Source organism: Histoplasma capsulatum, genomic scaffold (assembly GCF_000149585.1).
Source record: "Histoplasma capsulatum NAm1 scaffold_2 genomic scaffold, whole genome shotgun sequence".
Taxonomy (NCBI): Eukaryota; Fungi; Ascomycota; class Eurotiomycetes; order Onygenales; family Ajellomycetaceae; genus Histoplasma; species Histoplasma mississippiense.
The window spans coordinates 3,432,536-3,450,619 of NW_001813981.1; the positions used below are offsets into that span (position 1 = coordinate 3,432,536).

Genomic DNA, 18,084 nt, shown 5'->3' on the forward strand with positions numbered 1-18,084 from the left:
GAATACCTGGTGCCCTCCGGACCATTTGTCCCATCGTCCAACCGTCTCTTCAGCCAGGTATATACTCAAAATTTCACGCAACGTATTTGAATTTCTCAATTTTGCCGGCATGGGCAGAGGCCTCTATGACACAACTGGAGTTCCCAAACCTCATCCTCCCGTGCGTGCCGAGAGAGGTTTGCACGTCCACTCGGTCAGACAAAGATACAGCAAACAAGGTTGCAATGACGGCCGAGAAAGAGGTGATCAAACCGAATGTTCCCCAGTTATTGGGTACGACTTGCGATTATGAAAAGTTGCAGCACCCCAAGGATCTCGGACATTTTCGCGAGCCATACGAAGGAAAGAGGCTCCCACGGCTGAACATGCAGCAGCGTCCCATCGACCTACGAGCGATTATAAACGCCGACACATTTCCCAATTTTGAGCAGCCAAAATATCAAGCCACGACCGCTGCCTCACAATTGCCTCAGCACTGCCACAGCTCGCCCTCACAGGTTGCCACTCGGGTTCGATCGGACAATAGCCCTTCGGAGGTCATAATTTCTTCAAGGCGTCGAGATCAAGGAAAACCGTCGAGCTCGGGATCACCGCAAACGATGAAACACGACCCGATACCGACTCATGAGCAACCGACTCAATTCCTGGTGCCGGTAGCCTCCCATGCAAACAGTTCAAAGCAGACCTCCAAAACACTCGCTGCTGATCATTACTTTCATGAAACCACGCCACAATCATCCTACCATTTGTTTCGCCAGACGCAGATGTCCTCATCCTCAACACAATGCAATCAACAGCAGTATCCCACAGGTATTTCTCTTCCTCCATCGCAACCGGGTGGATTGACGACTATGCCACAGGCAGCAACAGAATTTGCGGAAAGATTATCGCGTATAGGCGTCAATGTCGATCGGAAATCTACGTCACTGGAGGCGAGAGAGAAACGGTTAAAAAATAGCGTTGCCTCTAAAAGGTTTCGCGAGCGGAAGACTCGGGTAGATGAGCTGGAGAAGAGGGTGAAGATATTGACAGAAGAGCGTGATCATTATCGGGATTTATATTATCAGTTGAAAAGAGCAGAGACATCGTCGATCAGCCTCCCTCCACTCAGGCTGGCCATAGCCGACAGTCCTGAAATTTGACATGATTCCTGACACTTTTGACAGTTGGAACCCTCACTTTTCAAGAATCGATTAATAAAAGGAAAATAGAGAAACATTTGGAATGGACCGATACGCTAGGCCAAGGCAACAGGGCTATACGTCAGAGAAAGCTTTTTTCCTGAATAGGCAGGGATATGATGACGTACAATACAGGTTGACGATATATGTCCATTCGGCATTCGGCAACCTAAGCCGCGCGACACGCACCACGCTTTGCGGGTGAATAGGCGTCTGAACGAGCAGGTGGTAAACTTTGGCCCACCATCCCCAATATGGACTAATCGAATCACGTGATTATTCGTTATTCTAGCGGCATCGTCTCGCCAACGCTGTTACCTGCACACAGGCTTGTACTGGCTACGCAGAGCGAATATTTTAGCAGGGACGGCAGTAGCCCCAGGGACGGCAAAAGCAGTGGCCTCAGGGACGGCAGTAGGATTATCCACCATCAACGACGCGTCGAAGCGGCGGAAAACAATCTCGGAACCTCAGGAAACACCAAATATACGGCCCCAGTACAGAAAGGAAGTCGTGTCCCCTTTCAACGTACGCCCCTTGAATGGAACGTGGACTTGGTCCCTCCACCTTCCTGCCCGACAATAGTTTACGGTATCCGAGATTGACGAGTACGCGACGGAGACACGGATTAGAAGGAACGGATATGCCCAGATCATCACCAATGACCATCAACAGCATAGAACCTATCGTCAAGAACACAATATCTTCCATCAACAGCGCGTCGACGCGCCGAAATCCCACCCTCCGAACCTCAAGAAACACCAAACATACAGCCCCAGTACAGAAAGGAATCTGTGCCCCCTTTCAACGTACGCCCCTTGGATGGAAAGCGGACTTGGTCCCTCCACTTTCTTGCCCGACAACAGTTTACGGAATCGGAGCGTCGGATCTACGCGACAGAGACACGGATAAGAAGGAACAGATACGACCGAAACAGCAACAGAATAGAATCTATCTTCAAGAACACAATACACCCTGCCAACAACATGCCAATGCGCCGAAAACAACTCCCAAGCCTCACGAAACACCAAACATACAGCCCCAGTACATGAAGGGAGTGTCGGCCCTTTCACGTACGCCCTACGATGGAAAACGAACCCGGGGGTTTCATTTTCCTGTCCGACAATAGTTTACGGCAATAGAGATTGACAACCACGCGATAGAAAGCAGAATAGAAGGGACGGATATGGTCAACAACAAAACCACCAACAGCTTCGAACATACCTTCAAGAACAGGTCACATTGAATGACATTGTCAGCTTGTGCGCTAGTATGTATATATTAGAGCCCCAAGGAGACGCGGCCGGATTCACATCAACAAGCATGCCACACACGTCACAGAACTTAAACGGCGGTCACATCGGCATCTCGAATAACACAAACATACAGAATCAGGAAAGAGCTAGGAATGGCCTGGCAAGTACTCCCATACACAGATACTGCTACTTTGCCTATTTGAGCATGCATACATGTATATAGAAGTCAAGGAGGGTCAGGAAAGGCCCGACAAGTGCATAGATACAGAACTGATAGAAAGATTATTGATAGAGGGGTATCTGAGCTTGAGCAGAAGGGAAGCAATTCGGACCACGAATAGCTTGGTCTCGGAAGCAAGAGCGGGAACACCTGTATTTATAGTCGTACGCTGCATAACTGCCTGCGGGCGGTTGGGACAGTCTATGAATCAATCAATCAATCAATCAATCAATCAATCAATCAGGGACGGCAGTAACCCCAGGGACGGCAGTAGCCCCAGGGACGGCAAAAGCAGTGGCCCCAGGGACGGCAGTAGCCCCAGGGACGGCAAAAGCAGTGGCCTCAGGGACGGCAGTAACCCCAGGGACGGCAAAAGCAGTGGCCTCAGGGACGGCAGTAACCCCAGGGACGGCAAAATCAGTGGCCCCAGGGACGACAGTAACTTCTTCTTCTTCTTCTTCTATTCAATTTAACGTCCGGCCCAGCCGCTTTCCGCAGCTATGCAGACGATGGGTATCTATAGCTAATATACATCATATAATACAGTCTAGATGGTAGCCAAGGTCCTCCAGTGGGTCCCCCTGACTCCTGTTTGTCCTATAAACCGAAAGAACTCAGTGCATGCCTTATCGTATTTTGTCCTCCGTAATTGCTCCATATTGCCCGAGGAGTCTAGTTAAGATCATAAATCTTGCAGCCTTCTTAGCTAGCTTAGGCGTGGTCAGGATCTCCTTGAGATCCAGTCTTTCCCTTCTTCCCTCGGTGTCTTCCCATGTTTCCGCTCTGAGGTTGTTAAACCTAGGGCACGCTAATAAGACGTGCCGTACTGTTTGATTTCCGCCACCGCATTCGCATAGGGTGTCAGTGATCTCTGGCACCTTTCTTTCATATAGGAATTGTCGTAGTCCAATCTTGCCGGTGCGCATCTGTACGATGGTGGAACTGAGGGCCTTGTGTAAGGAGTGGTGTAGATGGAGGACCGTAGGGCTTGGTGCGGGTGTGAGCACGTAGGTGGCTCGCCCCGATGACTCGTTCTCCCAGTCCCGCTCCCACTGTACCTGGGTCTGGCGGTGAAGTTCCGACTTGGCTGCGGATATCAGGTGTCTTAGGAAGTCAGGTGTAGCTGCGGTATCGTCAGTGTCCACTGTGATCATCCTCCCTCTTCTGCCTCGTTGTTGTCTGCAGCCCGTCGCTTCCTTTGCGAGATTATCCGCCAATTCATTACCTTCGATTCCTTGGTGCGCCGGGATCCAGTAGAATTCCACCTGAAGGCCCTGGGCGCGGACCCTGTCTAGAGCATCTATGATCCTCCGAAGTATGGATTGACCGGATGATCTTCTGGGGTTTTGGAGAGCCTTTAGGGCTGCCTGGTTGTCCGTGAAGATTGCTGCTCTGCGTCGGTCCGACGCTAGGATTAGGTTTAGGCCCATGTGAATGCCAAGAAGCTCGGCTGCATAGACGGTGGTAGACGTTTCCTTGCCGAGATAAGCGAGTTCTTGGGTGTGGATCGACGGCGCTAATGCAGCAGCCCCCACTTTCCCGTGTATGCCGCTACCGTCGGTGTAGACTGCCAGTGGTGGGTCGGCTCCGCTGATAATGTGTGTGTGCAGTCGTTCCGCCGCTTCTCGTCCTTCCGTGATAGTGATCGTGGGCGCTCTCCACCACGGCTTTACCGGGAATGGGATCCGCGACTCCAGATAACTGACCGCTCCTTCTCCCAGTTTCATCACGAGGCTGTTGTAGAGGCGTGTTAGGGGGCTGGTGGGGGAGTCTCCGCGTATCGGTGGGGTCCATGCTGAGGTGCTGTTGTCGTCTTCGTTCTGGAACTGGCTGCCGGTGAGGATATTCAGTGCTGCGTGGTGTGCTCGCTCCTCCAGCTGCAGACGCAGAGGCGTCATGAAGAGCTCGACATCCAAGGCCGCGCCCGACGCTGCTCGGTATGCGCCTCCTACGATCCTCGCCCCTTCTCGTTGAATCCTGTCAAGGGTCGTGCGCATCTTTTCTGTGAGCCCTGCTTCGCCGCGCGGTGTATGCCACACGGAGCAGGCATATGTGATCTGTGGGACCACTATGGCCAGGTATGCCAGCCTTAGCGTGGCCAGCGCTGATCCCCACGTTGAACCTGCCAGGGACCTCAGGGCATTTAACGTCAGTGACGTTCTGCTTTCGATATGCTGTATCTGAGGGCCCCATCGTAGCTGCTGGTCCAACATGACGCCCAAGTAGCGGACCTCTTTCATCGGAGCAATCGTTAGGTCTGATATGGTCAAAGCCCGTTGTACATCGTGTCTCCTTGGATTTCGCGTGAGGTGGATGAGTTGGTATTTTTTGAGGTCGAATTTTGATCCGTGAGTGGCCGACCATGCCTCCGCTCGTCCATGCATTCTTGCTAACTTTCTACAGTTCTCGTCGGTGGTGCAGCTGCTGGTGAAGAAGTAGATGTCGTCGATCCAACCTCCGGCCGCTGCCCCGGTCACCCGGAGGGGCGCGTCTTCCAGGATGTCAGCGTTGTAGAAAAGGTAGAGCACTGGAGAGATCGGGGAACCCTGTGGGATCCCGGTCTCCACTTGGAGAGGTTCTGTTGTGTGCTCCCGTAGCTGTATAATAGTTGTCCTGTTTCGTAGAAAGCTCGCTACCCATCCCACTATCCTTTCGTCCATCCTTCTCTTGCGCAGGTTGTGCAGAAGCCTGGGGTGAGAGACATGGTCGAAGGCGCCTGTTACATCCAGCAGGAGGAGACTGGCTACCTGATCGTTGTCCCAGGACTGATAGATCAGCTCCATCAGACCATGAAGCGCGTGTTCCGTCGACATTCCCTTTCTTCCCCCTAAGTGCGTGCGTGGGAGGAGCTGGTGTTCTTCGACCGCCTGAGAGATCCTTGTTGCCAGGATGGACTCCAAGGCTTTACCAAGGGTGTTCAGCAAGGCTATCGGGCGGTACGATTTCACCTCTGACAGGTCTTTCTTGCCGGGCTTGGGTAGCACCACCGTCTTGGCTTGTCTGAAGTGCGCTGGGCAGTATTGTAGGTCCAGGGATGCGTTGTAGATCTGTAGTAGATGGGGTGTCAGGTAGGGGAGCAGTCGTTGAAGTATGTGTGCCGGGATGCCGTCCTGTCCCGGTGCTTTCTTGGCGGCCATGGATCCGATTGCTCGAGTTATCTCCTGTTCTGTGATAGGGGGAAAGGTAAGTTGGTCGCTGTACCTTTGGTTTGTAGTGTCGGACAAATCCACATTAGGTTGGGGTGGGAAGAACGTCTCTTTGAACAGGTTTGCCTTGGCTTGGTGGTTGTGCTCCAGGCTGTTGTCGCTTCGGCGCAGTGGTGGTGTGAACGCCTGTCTTGTCCCTCGTCTGCGGGCCCATCTCGCCAGCCTCCAAAGCCCGTGTGGCGAGTCGCTCACCTCCCTGACCCTTGCTCGGTAAGCGTCGCGGAGTGTCTTTTTGATGAGTCTCGCTTTGTAGTTCCTGGCTTGGCAGTACGCCTCCCAGTCGCTCTCGAGGCGCGTCCTCTGGTATCGTCTTCGAAGGCGTCTCGCTGTCCTCTGTGCTTCCTTGCACTCCTGTGTCCACCCGGGGATCGAGCGGTCACTTGGTTTGGCCTTCGGCGTGGAGGCATCGATGGCTCTTGTTATAGCGTGAACTAGTCCTTGTACTCGGTGGTCCACCGACGCCTCCGAGTCCAAGACGGTCGGGTAGGGTAGATTCCTCTTGAGTTCTAGTTCCAGCGTCTCTGTGTTCGTCCGTTGCCATTGCCATTGGTCGGGTGGGTCGCATGTCTCAACCGCCGTCATGATTGTTACAGCGATTGGTTGATGGTCCGATTGGTGGTCGAGATCTTCCCTGAGCCCGCAGTAGGCTTTCCTCTCGTGGATCCACGGTGTACCGAGAGCAAGATCGATCGTGGTTTGTCTATTGTGTTCATCGTACGTGGCCGTCCCCGGAGGGATCAGGAGTTCCAGTTGCTGGTCGGCCATGAGCGAGACCAGCTCCTCCGCCTCAGCGTCCTGGTCGCTACGTGTACCTCCCCAGAGTGGGTGATGGAGGTTGAAGTCCCCAACCACGATCTGTTTCTCACTGTCGGCTTCGGTTACCATTGTGCGCAGGAGGGGGATGGTGCTGTTCCCTGTGCTGGTCTCCGGGTTGTATAGGTTGTGGATATGGATTGTGTCCTCGGGCGCCTCGGTGCACTGGATGGAGACAGTGCAGAAGTCAGGAGAGGGGGTAGTTGCGGTCCATCTGCCGCGCGGTATTCTTCTGTTTATAAACATGCACGTCCTGGTGCCTGGGTCGTCCAAGTACACCAGATCGAAGGATTGAGGTCGTGGGTAGTGGGTTGTGTTGGTGAAATTGTTCCGCCACGGTTCTTGTATTGCAATCACGTCGAACTCCTTGATCCTCTCATCCCTCAGCAGGCTGGCCATGACCTTGTTCTTGGACTTCCTGACGTTGTACTGCAGTATGGATAGGCTGCTTGTACTACTCATCGTTCTGCGTCATTTCGAGGTCGGTCAGTGCGGGGTCTATGAGGGCTGGGTCTACAGGGGGTTGTTGGGATGCGGTTCTGGAGCGAGTCATTATCGGCGAATCTCTGTTCGGTGTGTATTCCTCGTTTTCAATTCTCATTTCTCTTTCCCGGTCCTCCATCGCTCTGTGCAGGCTCATTTTGTTCAGCACAAAGACTTCGGAATCTTCCTGCGTGAAGTTGTGAAATGTGGTCGATTGCGGGTTCCGTCTCGGTCGTGCGGTGGTACGTTCAGTCGGCTGGGCTTCCGCGGGACGTTTGCGTTGGTCCAGGGTTTGTCGTAGGGTACCGCCGGTGAACAGGGGTATGGTAGGGCGGGTGGCAGGCTGTGCCACCTTGCTTGTGGCGTCGGGTCTGATGTAGTACGAAGGTCGATTTCTCCTTGCTTGTTCAACCTTCGCTATCTCTGCTTGGCGGGTGAGGCAGTTGTTGCTCCACGCTGCGTGTGGCCCTTTGCAGAGTGCGCACTTAGGTGTAGAGTTTGGATCTTCTTCTCTCTTTCGGCAGTCCCTCGTGTTGTGGGGTTCTGCACAGTATCCGCATGTTTCATTGACGTTGCACTGAGTTCCAATGTGGCCGTATTTCTGACACTTGTAGCATTGCTTCAGCTTGCAGCTTCTGTCGTAGAGTTCACAGTGATGGTAGCAGGCATCCAGGACCAATCCCTCTCTGATCGCTCGGTCTGCATGTTCCTTGGTGGTGAATTCCAACACCAGTGACGAAGTCGGTTTCTTTGCTCCCGTCCTCGTGAGCCATCCTACGTAGGTGATCGTTGCTCCAGGGTGTAAAGTTGCATTCTCTGTTTGGATCTTCTCGATGGATCGTGACTGGTTGCTGGGGTCTATGTTCTCCTTATCCGTACAAACTGAGTGAACCAGGACCCCGTATGTGGGTTGGAGGGCCTTGGCCTCTCTGCCCAGGGCCTGTGTCCACTGTTGTTCTTCTCGCAGTTTGTTGGCGTCTTCGATGTTCACCGTGTGAATGGACACGTCTCCGCTCTTCAGTTGTTTGGCGGCTACCACCTGAATCGGTCGCTCCGTGCTGCGTGTTCGCTCCTTCAGTGCATTGTTGACTCTTTCGCGTAGCTCTCCCGGTGTCTTATCTCGCAGCAGTGCGGCCGCCTCGGGGTTGTGTAGTTTGACTATTATCTCCCTCTCCTTGCTGTTCGTTTGTGCGGGTGGAGGCGTTCTGGGCTGGGGGGGCGTGCCGCCAGACCTGACTCTGTCGGCTTAGGTTGGGTTTCTGGCTGTCGGGTGCGTTGCTGCATGGTTGACCGCGTTCTTGATGAGGGTGAGGTCGTCTGAGATGGTGGTCTTCGCGATGTGGTGGATCTGATTCAACTTATCGAGGATCTCGTGGGAGGATGGTGCGGCCCTGGATTTTTTGGCATAAGCCTGTACGCTGTTCAGAAAGGATTCTAATGATTGATCTGGTAGTTTTTGGCGTTGTCCTTTTTCTAGGGTTAGCAATGCTGTTGCCTCTGCTATGAGTTGCGTCGCGTGCTCATGCAGGTTTTGCGGCTGCACGCCCAACTGGGGCCACTTGGCCTTATTAGCCATGGCTCCGGGTATCGGGCCGTAGCCGAAAACCAGGCCAATAAGATGACGTCAGTTTAAGCTTAATTACGCGCGCGGTTGTGGTGAAATTTCAAAAATTAGATATGAGCAGTGTGTGGTTGTTGGACGACAGTAACCTCAGGGACGGCAGTAACCCCAGGGACGGCAGTAACCCCAGGGACGGCAAAATCAGTGGCCCCAGGGACATCAGGTGCCCCAGGGACGGCAAAGCAGTGATTGCAATGAAAAGTGAGTGCGCTCGCAATTGCTACTTGGACTAAGCCAGACTCACTAGGATGGCGCTGGCTTTTCCTACCTCATGGGAGACGACAGGCTCTCCTCTCAAAATCCGGCTCCGAACCAAGCACCAAACAAACGCAAAGGCTCTCCACCACTTCCAAGAGATCTCTCCCTTCCCGCCATCGTGAACTCGGGTGATCGGGCGCAGCAGGCGCTTGTAGTCCGAAATGAATCTCCGTGGGGCACCTTCAGCAGAGTCTAGGAGTGCGAATTAGCAGGATCGGTGGCCGTGGTGGAACACATTGTCCCTCTACCGTTTTCGCCGTCAGGGAGTTTCCGAAAGAAGCGATCAACGAGGCATCGGACAGGGGCACACCGAAAAAAATTGCTGCTCCAATGAGTGAAGAATAATAGTAGAAAGATTGGATGGTTGGTGAATATCATTCCGGGCCGTCCGGTGCGCTGATCTGCTACGAGTCCATCGGGGTAGAATCAAAATTTCTGGAATATCGAAATTGAGCAAACAAATCAAACTAAATATTCCCTGCTCTCTTCTCTCTTAAGGCTCAACCTTTTCCCGCAAAACCTAGAATTTTGAAAGGGGACAAAGCAAACTCGAAGATCCGAAACACAACATCTCACGGATTTTACTGACGTTGATCCCTCTGAAATAACATTTAAGCGAAAGCTTTTCAGCTCAGAATTCTCAGAAATATTCGTTGTTCATTTTCGCAACAAGATATGTATAATGAAAGTGGTCTGTGTACCTGGGGCGTTTCAAAACATCAGTTCATTCTAACATTTGGGGCAGCATCATGACAACGGGCCAGTCCAGCCCGCACCTCCTGAGTGCGAAACAAACGTTCACATCTGCGAATCGTGGCCCTCATTAATCCTTTTTTAACTCTGCTTGCCATCGCCCACTTGGCCCGTTGACAAATTCTCTGACTTGAGTTGCTTTATTATAATTGTTGTCTGATGAGTTTTTAGTCATAGCAGTTTTACAGCAATTCAATCAAGCATGCGTTTGAATAGAATTCGTTCATCGTTTGATCCTAAACGCTCATAGCCTAGATATCCAAAACTCTCTCCTAGGCATACGTCCCAGTCTTGTTACCTCACACATTTCAAGCCTGCTGCAAGAAAACAGCAGAGATTATCTTCTGAAAAGTGAACTACTGGCAGTCACTCACCCAGATCGCCAGATCGCCAAATTCGTTTGTATTCAGCCAAGCTCCTGAGGAAACACTTACAGGAGGTTTGTATGAATAAAATGATTCTCTTAAGTTGCTGTGCGACTCAGTTAGCTCGGCTTGAGATATTTCTAAACACATGAAGTTACTCGATTCGAGTGAGAGTTCTCAAGTCCCCATGTTTCACAAAGGCATTATCTTGTATTACTATCTGAGATATGAAGGCTTTGTCAGATGCTAGAACACATGGATTTTTTAACAGCCTTTAAATATTGTGAAGTTTGGCCAAAGAGTATTTATTTAGAAAACCTCTTCTGTGACAAGAATCTCGAGAGAACCCTCATGTGAGGAAATGCCTCATACGCAAACCAACCAAATCACGGCTTGGCGCCATTCCTGGTCCGGACCACAAGGGCACGGGCTTTTGGTGGGATCGACTTTGCGTGCTCCTGGCAACACTCAATGGAGTTCTCGCTGCCCTATTCCTTGTCAACTGGTTCAGTCACTCTTCTCGTCCCTCTTCGTTTGTCATTGAAGGTGCTCTAAAGAATAGGGGATATTTCCCTGAAGAATGGCCTCGGATAGGTCTACGCTTAACCTTCTGTCGCTGGGCAAAAGCGCAGACGTCTGGAAGGTTCTATCTATGACGTCATTTACGGCCCACCTTTTGGTGGTTAAAGCTCAGCAAGGCCCAGCACTGATATGACGGGCAAGGCGTGGTGGGCTTGCATCTCTGCACTCGTGCGAAAAGGCAATGTTTGCAGTTTTGTAATTTTGCATTTTCACTTTTTGACGTTTTGTGCGATTTGGTCAGCATACACGATTTGACAGTCATCGTGTGTATTCTGTGGTGTTTATGTCCAACGATCGAGGCAGAAACAGGAAAGTGAGAGATGACTCCATAACACGCCAAGCAGCCCAAAAACAGTGCCCGTCATGATTGATTGATTGATTGATTGATTGATTGGATCAGCTACCCTGACCTCTCCCTCATCGGGATATGTAGGCTACCACTATTACAGCTACTCTCATCTATCCTTTCAAGTCTAATTACATGCACGATCTTAATGCCTCGTCGGGGCCTGTGAGTGATCTACTCTAGTTGTCTCTGCCTTGGAATCTTTCCGAGCTTTCAGCGAAGTCTAGGATCGCATCGAGGTCTCCCCTACTGATTTTCCATTCCGTCCCATTTATTGTCCAGTTTGGTGGTTTACCCCCTAGCATCAGGGAGATATTGTTGAACCTGTCCCCGATCTTTTGTCGCAGAACCCGACGTTGTTGCTGCAGTCTCGGGCAGTCTACTAGGACGTGATGGACCGATTCTTTTGCTCCACATTCACATTTGTTGTCGTCAGCGTATTTTATTCGGTTTCGGAATTCATTCAGCCATGAGTGGCCCGTTCTGAGTTGCGCCAGGAGTCTTGCTCGAGGCCTTGGAAGGGTGGCATATAGACGGCGGGCATGTCGGCCCGGGAGGGCTGCGTCTATCTTCCGCAGGTGAGTCCCCTTTGCCGTTGAGGACCATTCATCTCTCCACTCCTGTGTGGTGCTGTTGCGGCTGGCTTCCCTAAGGTGTGAGGCAGGCTTTGGGAAACCATGCGTTGGGTTTGGGTTGATTGACTGCTTGGCGAGCTGGTCGGCCATTTCATTTCCCTTGATTCCACTGTGCCCTGGTACCCACTGGAGGCAGAGGTCTACGCCTATGGATCTCAGCTCTTTTGTTGTGTGCAGAATGTTCTGGATTATCTGTCCTCCGACTTGTTTTGAGGCGTTTGCGATGGCTCGAAGAGCGGTACGGGAGTCGCTGAGGATGGTGTATGTGTGGCGTTGGTGGGGGGGCGGTGTCCCCTCACTTGAGTGAGATCTCCATACCAGGTAGAGTCCATGGTATATTGCTAGCAGCTCAGCCGTTGTGACAGTCCAGTGCTTTTCTCGCCCAACACCAACTTGTATGCCATACTGGATGTGGTATGATTCGTCCATGATCAGCGCCGCTGCTCCAAGCGCCGAGTTCTCCTTTGCGGCATCAGTGAAGACTGCCTTGGCTGGGTTTTCCATTATTTTCGTAGCTCTCTCTATGGCTCTGGCCCTGTCGGAGTCGAGGTAGATGCCTTTGAATACTGGCTTCTGCCATGGTTCCGGGGGGCATGGGTCGATTGTCTCTATTGGTTCCATCTCCTCCCTGTGGAACATTCTCATCGTGTCCTCTAGTGGGTAGTAACGTCTGTCTCCATTGCAGGTTGCACCTGCCATGGCCCTCCTGAGGGGCCCATGTATCGGGTGGGATTGTGGGAGTGTGCGGAGGCCGATGACAACATCCCGGGCTCGCTGTCGCAGCCGGGCGCGTAGGGGGGGGATGTGCGCCTCCATTTCAAGAGTTTGTGTTGCCACCGTTCGGAATGTGGACAGGATCCTGATCAGGGCCGTTCGCTGGACCTTGGTGAGAGCCTTGACTTGCGTGGCTCCCTTTAAGGGGTTGTACCATACCGTGGAGGCGTATGTCAATTTGGGGACTACACAGGCAATGTAGAGCTGCCTCATCTGTTCTGGCCGTAGGTGGGATAGGCGTCCGATGGCGACGCATGTGTTGGTGGCCCTCTTGACCATATATTGTGTGTGTGTTTTCCATTTTAGTTCCTGGTCAAAATATACTCCCAGGAGCTTGACCTCTGGTGATGGTGAGATGGTGTGTCCATTCATCGTGATGGACCCCGTTGTTTGGTCTCTTTTTCTTCCGGTGAAATGGATCAGCTCCATCTTCTCGGCCGAGAACCGTGAGCCGGTCCGTCTCGCCCATTCTTCGATTCTAGGGATATCTATCTGTTGGATCTTTTGCAGATTACTTTCTGCGTTTGGTCCGGTTCTCCAGCGGAAATAATCATCTATAAAGGCGGATGCGCCTCCATTGTGGTCTACCGGTTGGTCGACCAGGTCCGAGTTGAAGATGGTGAAGAGGATTGGGGAGAGGGGAGATCCTTGGGCAAGGCCAGCGTTAGGAAGCGAGGCTACCTCGGTGCTGAAATCGTCGAATTTGATATTGGCGGACCTGTTTCCCATGAAGCTCTGGACCCATCTGCGCGCTATCTGAGGGATTCCCATCTCTCTGAGCCTGGCCTCCAATGTGTCTTTATTTACCCCATTGAAGGCCCCTTTGATATCAAAGGAGACTAGGGTCAGGACCCTACCGCGTTTCCGGGCCTGGTCGATGGCGCTGGCCAGGATTAGAAGTGCCTGTTCCGTAGTTCTGCCTGGTCTGGCTCCGAATTGTGCGTTTGGGAGGAGGTTATATTTCTCTGTGTAGTATGTAAGGCGTTTCGCGATCACTCCCTCCAGGACCTTTCCCAGTGTGTTAAGGAGGGAGATCGGGCGGTATGCTCCAGGGGCCGTGTAGTCCGGTTTCCCAGGTTTCCGTAGTACTACAATCACCGCAGTCTTCCAACTTGTTGGGTAGTGTCCCAGTCTGATTGATGCTTCGAAGATCTGGTGTATGAGTTTCGACAGGTATTTCCATAGACTCTTCCACACTAATGCTGGGAGACCGTCATTCCCGGGGGCTGATTTGCTTTTGGTCCTCGCCAGCGTTGCCAGGATCTCTTCCTCCGTGATCGGCTCCCAGGGCAGTTCCTCCCGGGTTGGGGTGGGGGGTTCTCTCGGCGAGAATGTAGCTGGAGGAAAGAAACTGTTCAGTAGTATTTGAGCTTTGTCTTTGTTGTCGGCATATTCAGTGTCCTCAACTACCAGGGGCGGAATGTTGGCGTGATTGTCTGAGGGGCAGATGTATCCTGCTGCTTTCCAAAGGTGGTTGCCCGCACTCGATTTGTCGAGGAATTCTTTCCAGTGCTCTCGCTTGACTTTTTCTATTGTTCGAGTCCATTCCCTGCGCTTCCGCAGCGCGTCCGTGTGTAGGGCTTGGGTGGTTGGGTGGTCGCTTCCCCGCTCAACGCAACTGGCCTGCCACCTCCTTCGGCTTCTGTTGCACTCGGACTGCTGTGTTTTCAGGTCTCGGCTGAACCAGCGTTTGGCGTAAGGAGATGGTCTTGCGTGCGGGGTGTGCTTGTCTATTTCTGCTATTGTCGTTGTGATTAATCTGCCAACTATTCCGTCTAGCTGAGTTGTTGATTCGATCCGTGGTGTAGGGATCGCCTTCTCTACAGCTTTGCCAATCTCTTCCCAGTTCGCTTGGTCGAAAAGTCTGCGTGGCTGGCTTGGATCTTTCTGTTTCAGTTGCAGATCCCATTCTGAGTAGATCGCTAGGTGGTCGGAGCCGTAGTTGTCTCGGTAGGGGTGGCATTTGAGTAATTGGTGTGGGACGTTACTGAGTGTGAGGTCGAGTGTGGAGTATGTGCCTGGGTGGCTCGCTGACCAGAAGGTGGCAGTGCCAGGTGGGAGACAGCTATGGAGTTCTTGAGCCTGTATGAAGTCCAGGAGGCCCCCGGTGTCTCGGGCTCGTCTTCGGTTCACCTGGATTCCACCCCACATCTGATGATGTCGGTTGAAGTCCCCTGCGATGATCAATGTGGTTGCGGGCGAGAGCCGGATTGTCCGGCTGATTTCGTTTAAGGTCTGGTGTATCGGGTTGTCTGCCGGGTCGAATGGCGGGATGTATGTGGAGAAAATTAAGATCTGGCTCTCTCCTATCTGGAGCTCGATTGCTGTTACATCTGGGCTGTGGCACCGCCTTTGCCGGTATGCCGAGGTTGATATGCGCTTGTTGACATATATTAGACTGCGCCCCGTGGCGTGTGTTTCGGTGCATGATGTTTGAAACACCCTCCAATGTGGGTGTTGTATTGGTGTTGTATAATATGTGAAAGGGGGTTCTTGTACGAGTAGCACCTCCAAATCTCCAATTTTGCGGTCATTGAGGAGTGCTTCCATGGTCGAACGTTTTTTGTTGGCGTTCAGTTGTAAAATCCGCAGTTTCTGTGTTAACATTGAAGGATGGTGATATTGGCTCTCGATTTGCACTCTGTTGCTCCTGTCGGGTGGCGTTCTGCGCAGTCTGCGCATTTAGGAGTCGATTCTCGAGGGCAGTTAGCTGTGTTGTGCTCTCGCGTGCAGAAACCACATCGTAGTCTCTCTTTGCAGTTCCAGGCCAGGTGGCCGAAGGCCAGGCACCTGTGGCATCGTTTCTTCTTGATCTGATATGCCTCAATGCTGCCTATATATCGATGTCCAAACACCATTCCATTGTTTACCGCCCATTCGGCAGCTTCCGCACTATCGAACCATATTCCAAGTGATGCCGACGCGCCCAGCGTGGATTCCCTCTTCTTGAGCCATGCGATTTCTTCTACCTTGTATCCCTTTTGGGCGAGCTCATTTTCCTCTGTTATCTTCTTCATGCTTTGTGGTTTGTCCTCGGTGTCGACTTCATGTGTGGGTGTTCGGTGTACTACCACACCAAATCTGGGTCTGACCAGCTTTGTCTGGCTTCCCAGGTTCCGGAGCCACCCCTCGTTCACGGTGGCAGTGTCTTTGGAGACTTCATCCCGGAAGCGGATGATGTACCCTGTTTTTGTGGTTCCTACCCCGATGATCTCGACTCCTTCGGTTGGCGTATTCTTCTGTAGGGCGTCTGTGACCCTCGCTTTGACCTCTTCCACGGGGAGATATCTTGTGAGGGACCCTCCATATTCCATGGGGTCGGAAGCCTGTGCCGCACTGATACGGACGCAGAGCGGGGGGTCTTTCCTGTCAGCTTTTGTAGGCGCGGGCGTTGGGGCCGGTGGAGGGGTTGAGGATTCGCCATTCGTTCCGCTGTTGGAGGCAATTGATGCCCAAGATCGTTGATCCGGTTTATGTGTCACCTGGGTTCTCAGAGCAGTTATCTCATCTTTAAGGTTCGAGTTTTGCCTGATTAACTCTTTCTGGTCTGCTTTTAACTCTTCACAGCATGTTTTGAGAGTCTCCACCGCCTGGCCTTGTTGTGCAATTATTCCTTTCAGCTCGGTTATAAGCCATGCAATTTCGTCAAGTTTGTTCGGGCGTCCATCGCTGTTGCCTGTAAATTCAATGTTTGGGGTGCCATTTGGCTGGACAGCCGTGGGGGCGTCGGTTTTCTTCCGCTTGCGAGTCGGTTTCTGCGCTTTTGGTTGGGTCGCATACTGGCGCGTCGTCGAATTAAAGTTGATCCACGTTGCATCCTTGGTTCCGGGCTCCACATTCGGCTGTTCCCCGTCGTTTACCACACTTCTCGACATCGACCGGGTCACCGCAGCCGGCGGTAACTGGTCTATCTCGCTTTCGATGGTTTCTAGCATTTTTGCTGTGGCTGTCACGGTCCGGACCAGAAGGATCACAACATCCCGTCACGGTCCGGACCAGAAGGACGCCAAGGCGTGATTTGGTTGGTGCATGGTCTGGTTGCCCATTTTTATCAGGGACAGGAGCGCGCCAAGCCATGCTCTCACAAAAAGCCACGTCTTGGCGTCCTTTACAGGAGGAGGAACGGAGGAAAGAAATTCAATTGTTAAGTTCTCACTTTAGAAGATCATGAGCCATTTAAAAAGAGCGGCGGCTGACTCTACCAAGTGTAAGAATCTCTTTTTGAAAACCTAAGCTGCTCAAACCTATTCTACACTTTTATCAAACCACATCAGCGATTACACAGATTTTTTTATGTTTATGCTTTTTCTTTTTCCTTTTTGACTTTTGGATTTTTCCTTCTTGGCTTTCGTATTTTCTTTTAGCATAAATGGTCAGATCGCGTGGCCGAGTGGAAAATTGAATCAAAATGGTGAAGGCCATGTATTCGGATCGCGTGGCCGAGTTTCAACCGCGAATCAAAATGGCGTGGACCACGGTTTCAGATCGCAGACCGTGGCCCAAGAATGCAAGCGCCGCGACACCCGACAGAAGTACACCTTTAAAAAGCGACTTTTGGCTCAAAAAAGCACAACACTCGCTCGTAGCTATAAATTGAAACCTCACCCCATAATATCAAGTGACAATAGTGAAGTCCAAGATCTTTCACCTACACTGGAATTAAATGCTACACCATGCAAACACCGGACTCAAAGCGTGTCAAGAAGCCATGGACTGTGCACAGCAGCCTTGTGCAGATGCGTTACCGATGGAAAGGCACACTCCAGCGTATGCTGCGTAGCTACTTTGATGACTGTCGCTGCAAGGGCGTCTACCTCCTCATCCATGAAGACAACCGGTACTTTACGATTAATTTTAACAAGTCTGATGCTTCGAACAGCCACTTTCCACCACCAGACAGAGATATAGTGAGTGCCATGCGTACAGCCCTGGAAAGACGTAGCTCTTACAGAAACAGGAGAAGCATTATCCCCCTCCATCTCGAACAACGTGCGAGAGCTACATGAAATATCAGAAGTCTAGAGCAGGGAAGAAGGGAAAGCAAGAGAAACTTGAGAAGAAGCAAGAATAGATGAAAAGATTCTGTTTGTAGTAGATTAGGTTTAATTTGAAACCACACTAAGCTCTTTTTGGAAAGTAAATCTAGCCTAGGCTTTCATCTAATCCCATGGCGATCTATCGTGTTTTGAAACTGGGCTACATGTAGTTCTTGAACTATGTCCGGGTAGCAGGGGTGTTCAGGGCTGATCGTTTTGAAAGTTAATCAGCCCCACTGAAAAATGAAGCCATTCCATTTCAAAATGAGCAAATGCAAGCGTCACTAAATTACTTGTTTAGAAAGCATGCGTTCACCCTAATATTTCTAGCCATCATGCAATTGAGAGTACCCCTGCCACAAGAAATTCTTAGAATTAACTTTTAGAGAATTGGCTTGCAGATCCTTTTGACTTGCAGATCTTTTTTTGCTTTTTTAATAGTTAATTTAAGCTTGCAGATCTTTTTTCATGACCCTGTTTCTTTCTATCTTTTTACGCTTGCAGTCGTTTTAAGCTTGCTAATTTTCAAAAATTTTTAAACCTAGAAAAAGCCAT

At 51.4% G+C, this 18,084-nt stretch overlaps 4 protein-coding genes across 4 annotated transcripts; 2 read left to right on the forward strand and 2 right to left on the reverse strand.

Annotated features, from left to right (window-relative positions):
• Positions 1-3,283: 3,283 nt before the first annotated feature.
• Positions 3,284-8,735, reverse strand: HCAG_03066 (predicted protein; the record flags this gene model as incomplete). The annotated part of the gene is made up of 3 exons (XM_001542845.1): positions 3,284-7,094; positions 7,135-8,369; positions 8,451-8,735. The coding sequence occupies 3 exons, from the start codon at positions 8,733-8,735 to the stop codon at positions 3,284-3,286; spliced, it is 5,331 nt and encodes a 1,776-aa protein (XP_001542895.1).
• Positions 8,736-9,051: 316 nt separating this feature from the next.
• HCAG_03067 (predicted protein) lies at positions 9,052-9,234 on the forward strand (the record flags this gene model as incomplete). The annotated part of the gene is made up of 1 exon (XM_001542846.1): positions 9,052-9,234. The coding sequence occupies one exon, from the start codon at positions 9,052-9,054 to the stop codon at positions 9,232-9,234; it is 183 nt and encodes a 60-aa protein (XP_001542896.1).
• A 2,029-nt stretch (positions 9,235-11,263) lies between these two features.
• Positions 11,264-16,428, reverse strand: HCAG_03068 (predicted protein; the record flags this gene model as incomplete). Its single annotated transcript, XM_001542847.1, has 3 exons — positions 11,264-15,167; positions 15,234-15,283; positions 15,364-16,428. The coding sequence occupies 3 exons, from the start codon at positions 16,426-16,428 to the stop codon at positions 11,264-11,266; spliced, it is 5,019 nt and encodes a 1,672-aa protein (XP_001542897.1).
• A 738-nt stretch (positions 16,429-17,166) lies between these two features.
• On the forward strand, positions 17,167-17,435 carry HCAG_03069 (predicted protein; the record flags this gene model as incomplete). Its single annotated transcript, XM_001542848.1, has 2 exons — positions 17,167-17,330; positions 17,402-17,435. The coding sequence occupies 2 exons, from the start codon at positions 17,167-17,169 to the stop codon at positions 17,433-17,435; spliced, it is 198 nt and encodes a 65-aa protein (XP_001542898.1).
• Between the last annotated feature and the right edge of the window lie 649 nt (positions 17,436-18,084).